General features: G+C 43.8%; 1 protein-coding gene across 1 annotated transcript; it reads left to right on the top strand.

Annotated features, from left to right (window-relative positions):
* Positions 1 to 1,322: 1,322 nt before the first annotated feature.
* LOC123448812 (phytochrome B) lies at positions 1,323 to 9,326 on the top strand. The gene is made up of 4 exons (XM_045125831.1): positions 1,323 to 3,793; positions 4,122 to 4,929; positions 5,877 to 6,170; positions 8,638 to 9,326. The coding sequence occupies exons 1-4, from the start codon at positions 1,612 to 1,614 to the stop codon at positions 8,858 to 8,860; spliced, it is 3,507 nt and encodes a 1,168-aa protein (XP_044981766.1). The 5' UTR covers positions 1,323 to 1,611; the 3' UTR covers positions 8,861 to 9,326.
* Positions 9,327 to 9,541: the final 215 nt, after the last annotated feature.

Below are 9,541 nucleotides of genomic sequence, written 5' to 3'. Positions count from 1 at the left end.
ATGACACGTAAACCAAGTTTTCCTGGAAATTGGTGAAAACGACGTGGAACCAATATTTTGAAGTTTCGGAAAAATGTCAAAAAGCACGGGATCTTAATGGTGTGATGTTTTATTAGCATGTGAAATTCTCAAGTTCAAAAACATTACCATTTACAAGATATGAAAAAATCAACATTGTATACAACTGAAGTGTAAATGCCACTATTCATTACCTTTTAATAGCTCGTAAATGTAATGTGTTTGAACTTGGAATTTCTCATGGCAATAGAACATCAAGCTCTTAACATATGTTGTTTCTAAACTTTTTGAAAACTTTCAAACATGGTTTCCACAAAGTTTTCTTTAAAACTTGGTTTTCATGTGGGCCCCAAGCGGTTTAGTCGCAATTCACTTCTGCCCTGTTTATTTAAGCTTCGGGAACCAGTATTAGCTTTCAGAGTGAAGAAAAATATGGAATTTGAAACAAAGTTTGAGATTCAAGACAAGATTTAACTTTATCAGTGAAGTTGAATCTGAAAGCTGGAACAAACATATATTTTGAACCAGTTTGGACAGTGAAGCTGAATGTGGATTCGAGCCATTTTTAATGCAATTGCCCGAAGCATCTCAAAATGCACTTAAACAACGAATCAACTTTGCCAATGAAGCAAATCCACAAGTGATTCAAATCTATTTCGAAGCTAAAACAACACATGGGCGTAGAATTAAGCTAATCCACAAACGATTCAAATCAACTAAAAAAACAGGGCCTTCTCGTCCTGACCCTATCCGAGCGTGCATATGTTTATTTTGTTCACAGAGTGTGAGCACATACATGCTGATGATATGTCTATGTAGTATCTTATCTGTACTTAATGTTTTAATAATACTACAAGGACAATGCATTTTCAGAAACAGAGTAACTAGTGAAAATATGGGAAATACACTTTGGTTCTTGGTTGTATATGCACCCTATAGAAGATTTTTTAATAATTAATTAAAAAGATAAAATAGTTTCGAAGTATGTTTAGATCAAACTTGATTTTGTTTTGCGCTAGTATATAATTTTTTAAGAAAAAGGTCAATATTGACTTCTGTTTAAAAACAAAATTTAGTTGCTATTATAGATCACTGTTCTTACTATTTTGACCGAAGAATTATCTTTTAAAAAAAGTCAAAGTGTAAAAAAAATTGTGCTTTTTTCTTAAAAGTATATGAAAGGTCAAATATATTTCAAATATATTTTTAGAATTTTTTTTTTATTAAATTACTAATTTTTGTATATACACCGAGGTTCCAAAAGTTCCTATATAGCTAACTTCACACCAGTTGGTCGTCATCTTCAGCGCGAGAGACAGCAGCGTCTTTCTCTTATATCCCCTGACCCTGAGGCCTGACCGCCTGAGCCCTCCCTTTCGAGCCATCGCATCGTCATCGTCTCATCGACTCCGCACCTCGCTCAAGTATCCTCCTCTGTAAATCGAGCCGCTCCCATCCTTTTATCCTCTCACTCCCAAAGTCGGAAGCAATGTCTCCATTAACCGCATAGCCGCGAGGCTAGCTACCGGACGAGTTGCCCAAACGGACGCCGCCGCCTAATCCAGGCCTGTCTCCGACCACCGCACCGTCGCCATGGCCTCAGGAAGCCGCGCCACGCCCACGCCCACGCGCTCCCCCTCCTCCGCGCGGCCCTCTGCGCCGCACCAACATCACACGCAGTCCTCGGGCGGGAGCACCTCCCGCGCAGGAGGGGGAGGGGGAGGCGCGGCCGGGAGCGCGGCCGCCACCGAGTCGGTCTCCAAGGCCGTGGCGCAGTACACCCTGGACGCGGGCCTCCACGCGGTGTTCGAGCAGTCGGGCGCGTCGGGGCGCAGCTTCGACTACTCCCAGTCGCTGCTCGCGCCGCCCACTCCCTCCTCCGAGCAGCAGATCGCCGCCTACCTCTCTCGCATCCAGCGCGGTGGCCACATCCAGCCCTTCGGCTGCACGCTCGCCGTCGCCGACGACTCCTCCTTCCGCCTGCTTGCCTTCTCCGAGAACGCTGCCGACCTGCTCGACCTGTCGCCTCACCACTCCGTCCCGTCGCTCGACTCCTCCGCGGCGCCTCCCCCAGTCTCTCTCGGCGCCGACGCGCGCCTCCTCTTCTCTCCCTCCTCCGGCGTCCTCCTCGAGCGCGCCTTCGCCGCGCGGGAGATCTCGCTGCTCAACCCGCTCTGGATCCACTCCAGGGTCTCATCCAAGCCCTTCTACGCCATCCTCCACCGCATCGACGTCGGCGTCGTCATCGACCTCGAGCCCGCCCGCACCGAGGACCCCGCCCTCTCCATCGCTGGCGCAGTGCAGTCCCAGAAGCTCGCCGTCCGCGCCATCTCCCGTCTCCAGGCGCTCCCTGGCGGGGACGTCAAGCTCCTCTGCGACACCGTTGTGGAGCACGTCCGTGAGCTCACGGGCTATGACCGCGTCATGGTGTACAAATTCCACGATGACGAGCATGGGGAAGTTCTCGCCGAGAGCCGGCGTGGTGACCTCGAGCCCTACCTCGGTTTGCATTATCCTGCCACTGATATCCCGCAGGCATCACGCTTCCTGTTCCGGCAAAACCGTGTGCGGATGATTGCTGATTGCCACGCAGCTGCGGTGAGGGTCATCCAGGACCCTGCAATGCCACAGCCGCTGTGCTTAGTTGGGTCGACTCTTCGCTCCCCACATGGGTGCCATGCGCAGTACATGGCAAACATGGGGTCGATTGCATCTCTCGTCATGGCAGTGATCATCAGTAGCGGTGGGGAGGATGAGCACAACATGACGCGGGGCGTCATCCCGTCGGCAATGAAGTTGTGGGGGTTAGTGGTGTGCCACCACACATCTCCACGGTGCATCCCTTTCCCACTGCGGTATGCATGTGAGTTCCTCATGCAGGCCTTTGGGCTGCAGCTCAACATGGAGCTGCAGCTTGCGCACCAACTATCAGAGAAACATATTCTCAGAACACAGACGTTACTGTGCGACATGCTACTCCGGGATTCACCTACTGGCATTGTCACACAGAGCCCAAGCATAATGGACCTTGTGAAGTGTGATGGTGCTGCACTGTTTTACCACGGGAAGTACTACCCACTTGGCGTCACCCCCACAGAGGCTCAGATTAAGGATATCATCGAGTGGTTGACGGTGTGTCATGGAGACTCGACAGGGCTGAGCACAGATAGCCTGGCTGATGCAGGCTACCCCGGTGCTACTGCATTAGGGGATGCAGTGTGCGGAATGGCAGTAGCTTATATCACGCCGAGTGATTATTTGTTTTGGTTCCGGTCACACACAGCCAAGGAGATAAAATGGGGTGGTGCAAAGCATCATCCGGAGGATAAGGATGATGGGCAGCGGATGCACCCACGATCATCATTCAAGGCATTTCTTGAAGTGGTGAAGAGTAGGAGCTTACCTTGGGAGAATGCTGAAATGGATGCAATACATTCCTTGCAGCTCATATTGCGGGACTCCTTCAGAGATGCAGGAGAGGGCACTAGTAACTCAAAAGCCATTGTCAATGGTCAGGTTCAGCTTGGGGAACTAGAATTGCGGGGAATAGATGAGCTGAGTTCAGTGGCAAGGGAGATGGTTAGGTTGATCGAGACGGCTACAGTACCCATCTTTGCAGTTGATACTTATGGATGTATAAATGGGTGGAATGCAAAGGTTGCTGAGTTGACTGGCCTCACAGTTGAAGAAGCTATGGGCAAATCATTAATTAAAGATCTTATCTTCAAGGAATCTGAAGAAATAGTTGAGAAGCTACTCTCGCAAGCTTTAAGAGGTATTCCTGACTACAAGCCCTGCTAATTTGGTTGTTCTTTCCTCGATTTATGTTTATGGACGAATCATTTACACACTATTGCTTAACAGATAATTTCAAGCATTCACATGAAAGTATCTTACAATTAGTATAAGTATGCTCAAATTGAAAACATGTCAAATTCATCATCGAAGATTGGAGTAGTTAACCCGAAGTAAATGTCATTATTTGTTCTGTTTATATTATTATAAATTACCTGGTCTATACACAGCCAACATGCCTTATAATTAATGGAAAATGGTGGGATTGGATAGGTTAGTGATGGTTTATGGGTTTGTTTCTCATCCAGGTGAAGAAGGCACAAATGTGGAGATAAAGTTGAAGACATTTGGGTCGGAGCAATCTAAAGGACCAATTTTTGTTATTGTCAACGCCTGCTCTAGTAGGGATTACACCAAAAATATTGTTGGTGTTTGTTTTGTCGGCCAAGATATCACAGGGCAAAAGGTGGTCATGGATAAATTTGTCAACATACAAGGGGATTACAAGGCTATTGTACACAATCCCAATCCTCTAATACCGCCAATATTTGCTTCAGATGAGAACATTTGTTGTTCTGAATGGAATACGGCAATGGAAAACCTCACAGGATGGTCGAGAGGAGAAGTTGTTGGTAAGCTTCTGGTTGGGGAGGTATTTGGAAATTGTTGCCGACTTAAGGGCCCAGATGCACTGACAAAGTTCATGATTGCCCTTCACAACGCTATAGGAGGGCAGGATTCTGAGAAGTCCCCCTTTTCATTTTTTGACAAGAATGGTAAATATGTACAGGCCTTATTGACCGCAAACACAAGGAGCAAAATGGATGGTGAGACCATAGGTGCCTTCTGCTTCTTGCAGATTGCAAGCCCCGAATTACAGCAAGCCTTTGAGATTCAGAGACAACAAGAAAAGAAGTGTTATGCCAGGATGAAGGAGTTGGCTTACATTTGCCAGGAGATAAAAAACCCTCTCAGTGGTATACGGTTTACAAACTCCCTGTTAGAGATGACTGATTTAAAGGATGACCAGAGGCAGTTTCTTGAAACTAGTGCTGCTTGTGAGAAGCAGATGTCCAAGATTGTAAAGGATGCCAGCCTCCAAAGTATTGAGGACGGGTCAGTATTCTGATATTAGCCCATTTCGATTTCACTTATGCACAATAATAATATTTACGAGTGTGATGCCTTTTCCTTCGGCAACTTGTGCTTGGACTCTGAATTGTTTGAACGCCAGCTGGCACTAATTTTGTTTGTTTAAGCATGTAAGAAAGATAAGGGATTAGAGAAGTAAGTACATCAGACACTGATAGCTCCAATCCCTGACTTGGCACCTCTCCGGAGTGTAGTTCTTTCTGTGCATATCAACCCTTCATGACAGTTGCATTATTACCATCCTTGCCTCCTTGGCATCTATCTTACTGTCCACTCGCATTGTTTGGGCAACATTCAAAACACGTTGGTGGTAGTGCCTGGATTCTCAGCATTGCTACATCAAATACCAAACTAGGAATCTAGGATCATGTCAAAACTAAATGAATATCCTTATGCATTTATCACATCCTACAAAACCTTAAAGTAAACTTCACAGCCCACATAACTCCAACCTGTGCAAGAAGTCAAGCATATATCCGTGGTAGTATAATACTAGCATCCTAGTATAAACTTCGTAACCATGTTTGCAGATGTTGCAGTTCATCTGTAACATTGCAGATACTTTTGGTTGCCTTGCACAGCTGGTCAATCATCCCTGGACAGTAGATCTGTACCACTTTTGCCCGAAGGACGCCCTGACTAGTGTTACGCAAAATCTCCCGTATCATTTCGCGAAGTTTAAACACAAAGGAATCTGAATATCCTTTTCAATACGAACTCACAGCTTTGTGAAGACCATCCTTTTTCATGTGTTATTATATATTCTATGTGATTTCATATGGATTCGCTGGTGTGTAGCTAGAAGCATTATCTCACCTTTTCCATTATCTATGACAGTTTACCTCTCTGTTAAGTACTTTAGCAATTTATTATCCAAAAATTTATTTGTTCTGTTTTGGCTTATTTTACAGCTCTTTGGTGCTTGAGAAAGGTGAATTTTCACTTGGAAATGTTATGAACGCTGTTGTCAGCCAAGTGATGATATTACTGAGAGAAAGAGATTTGCAACTTATTCGAGATATCCCTGATGAAATCAAAGAAGCCTCGGCATATGGTGACCAATATAGAATCCAGCAAGTTTTGTCTGACTTTTTGCTAAGCATGGTGCGGTTTGCTCCAACTGAAAATGGCTGGGTTGAGATACAAGTCAGACCAAATGTAAAACAAAATTCTGACGGAACAGAAACAATGCTCTTCCTCTTCAGGTTAGCTGCTTTCCCGTCTCTTTGCAATGTACTCCCTCCGTTCCTAAATATAAGTCTTTTAAGCGATTTCACTAAGGGTCTACATACGAAGCAAAATGATTGAATCTATACTCTAAAGTATGTCTATATACATCCGTATGTAGTCCACTAGTGAAATCTCTACAAAGACTTATATTTAGGAACGGAGGGAGTACACGAAGATGATATATTACTTTAGGGGAATAGCTTTGCTTGAATTTGATTGAAAACAAGACAATGTTTGTTTAAATTTTTATTGGTCATGTGTGTGGCATAACTGTGCCTTGTTATATGTGGTTATCATGACCTATTCAGGATTTATACAAGGACTATCATAATCATTGTAGTTGTTGTTTGTTATACAATAATTGCCATGACATGAATATGCTATTTTTTGAAAGTGCAACATGGCTTCTATTTTTTCTCATGAAAACATAAAATACAAATGAAGCTCTGAACTAATTGGAGAAGAAAAAAAAGGTTAAATGTAAGGAATGAGATGTGGCATCACTGTAGCGTTATGGCCGACAGTGAACTAACCACTAGGAGATATGCGAAGGTATTGGATAGGTTATGTTAGAGGTAGGAAGTTTGAGAGAAGGAATAAATCGAGTAATAAGTGTCCTTGTTGGATACTGTTGGGTCTGTTATAAAGTGTTTGGCTAAATGAGGAATAGTCCAGTTGAACTAGGAAGGTAGATTTATGGTCCGTTCTAGAGTTTGAATTGAGATCTGACTTGTAGATCAAGTTAGTCGTTCTACATAAAGTACTAGTGTCTATCAATCTGTTATCCCCCTTCTCCATCTAACCAGTGTTTTACTCCCCAATCCCCTATGTCGCGCCATCCTGCTATCTTTAAGGCAGCAGTTATCCCGTAAGCACCCAAGGATGGAGGCACTGAGGCCTAGGGGTCATGTAAGAACCTTCTATATAAGGGCCAGCATATGTATCAATTATCCGTTAAGCAATAATATTATAATAGTTATCAATCTATTATCTCCCTCGGGCATCCTCCCTAACCAGTGTTGTCCCTGATCCCCTACGCCTCCAGCCAGCCATCGTCATGGCGGTAGACCGGTACCGACCCAGCTTATGCCATGCAGACGCAAGCAAATTCTGCTTTTCAGGAGACATACATAACTTGTAGCCAGTGTGCATGTGAATTCAGGTCACCTGGAAGTCACACAATTTCATGGTGCAATGGACTCGTATTCAGTGAATCAGTAGTGCAGAAGATAGTGTTGAACATTTAATCAGAATCAACCCACCGCATGATGTAATAGCAGTCATGGGGATTGTTTTACTAACAAATGGATGCAAATACTGTGTGATTAAGGTTAAGGGTCTAATTTCAAATTTGAGCCTTCTAATTAGAAAGATGAGGGTCAGGGTGCTAGGATCTGTGAAACTCATGTTTTTTGGGCATCCATGCATCAGATGTGTGTTTGTTTCTTCACGTATTTGTTTGGAGAGCTATTTAACAGATTAGAAGGGTTCAGATTTGAGTTTCTGTCATTCATGTTATTTTAAAACTTATTCATGTATTGTTTTGTTCCTAGTGAGAGCGAAAGAGATAAAGGGAAGGCAATATGTGTCTTAATACTGCACGATTCACATCCATCCGCAGGTCACATGATGTCGAGCCACATCATATCTTTTAGGCACTTCTGATGCCTCATGTCACAAATAGTGTCGTATTTTAGGAAGACAGCCTCACTATATTATATTAGGAAGATTACAAAGCTATATATGAGGTAACAAGTAGCGCCATAGGTTAGAAAGATAGCTTCATTACATTATGTTAGAAAGGTTATCAAGTTATATATACGTGGCCATGAATTTAGCATGGGTCTATGAGTCATGCGATCCATGTTTGTTGATTCCATCCAGTGCCCATGGTTGGTTAATCATAGCAAGGGTCTACTTGATCAACGGCTGGGTGTTTTGCTTGTTTGTAGGATTTTGTAGCATATTTTCATGTCTGTCGTTTGATTTTATTATGTACTCCCTCCGTCCCATAATACAAGGACGGAGGGAGTAGTACATATATCTCTTAGCATGCATCTTTGTTGTATTCACTGCCACATGCTGTTCTCGTTTGGTTTTATCATCTTCAGTGTTGTCTTTTGACTACTATGAGCAGTAGGAGCAAAGGATCATCTTCTGCAAATCATGTTACTACAAAATTCTACTTCTGTTGCAATATACTCCCTCTGTAAACTAATATAAGACGATAGTGATCTAAAACGTCTTATATTAGTTGTGAATAAATAAATGAACAAGCATTGTACTTGATGATTTGGGGGAGATTTTATTGTAAATGATGGTTATATTGGGCTTGGTGACACAAATGGTGCTTAAAAGTTCAATCTCTTGTGTTGGTACAAATTTCAATGTAGTAACTCCTGCTGGACCTTGATTGTCTTTCATCTATGTATGTTTCTCCAGATTTGCCTGTCCTGGTGAGGGCCTCCCCCCTGACATTGTCCAAGATATGTTCAGCAACGCCCGTTGGACGACCCAAGAAGGCATTGGACTAAGCGTATGCAGGAAAATCCTCAAATTGATGGGTGGTGAGGTGCAGTACATCAGAGAGTCAGAGCGGAGTTTCTTCCTCATCGTGCTCGAGCTACCCCAGCCTCGGCGATCAGAGACTAGGGATCGGAGCTGATATGGCAAGCTCAAAGCTGACCTCGCCTAACTGTTCGGTCAGCCAGGTGACCTGAGATTCCGGGATAGGAGGGAGCCTTGTTCGCGAGAAGCACGCAAAACCAATATGAGCACGCCGGGAGCTGCAAATGTGATTCCCGGCCTTTCCTGGCACGCCGACTGTAGGCAAGTGTTGTTTCATTAGAGTTTCGTGGCGGTGAGCACTGAACATGAACACTGACGGTAATGTAGCTGGTAGCATAGGCCCATGACTACTACTTGGATAAAGTAAATACGATGTTTTTAGCCGCTAAAGTATATATACATGAGAATATCTCTTGTATTATGGATAAGGAGAGCTGTACAGCTCCCGCGATTGTATTCTGATATGTATACTTTTTTCGTAGTCTCTTGCCATGAATTATTTCTATTCATACGAGCCAGGCATATTTGAGTCTGAATCAGGCTTCCTGGTGTTGACTCCTGAATCCTGATGCGTGAGGTCTCTGTCCAACAACTGGATGAAATTACTGCCTTTCTTCATTCAAGGACTAAATAGTGGTTTATAAGACTTTCTTTAGGTTGCCCGGAAGGGATCAGCCTCTATTGAACGAAACAAAAATCTTACAGTGTTATTTATTTCCTCAATATCGTTTGAATCCCACTTAGTTCTTACTCTCTTCATTCCTAAAAGTAGGGCGTA

This window comes from Hordeum vulgare, chromosome 4H (genome assembly GCF_904849725.1).
Source record: "Hordeum vulgare subsp. vulgare chromosome 4H, MorexV3_pseudomolecules_assembly, whole genome shotgun sequence".
Classification (NCBI taxonomy): Eukaryota; Viridiplantae; Streptophyta; class Magnoliopsida; order Poales; family Poaceae; genus Hordeum; species Hordeum vulgare.
The sequence above is the reverse complement of the archived record's forward strand: the minus strand, read 5'-3'. Positions and strand labels throughout refer to the sequence as shown.

Bases quoted from the DNA above. Each gene is read 5' to 3' on its own strand.
- LOC123448812 (XM_045125831.1), top strand. From the start codon at position 1,612: ATGGCCTCAGGAAGCCGCGCCACGCCCACGCCCACGCGCTCCCCCTCC. The intron at 3,794-4,121 runs GTATTCCTGACT...TTTCTCATCCAG, and splicing joins ACTCTCGCAAGCTTTAAGAG to GTGAAGAAGGCACAAATGTG. The intron at 4,930-5,876 runs GTCAGTATTCTG...CTTATTTTACAG, and splicing joins CTCCAAAGTATTGAGGACGG to CTCTTTGGTGCTTGAGAAAG.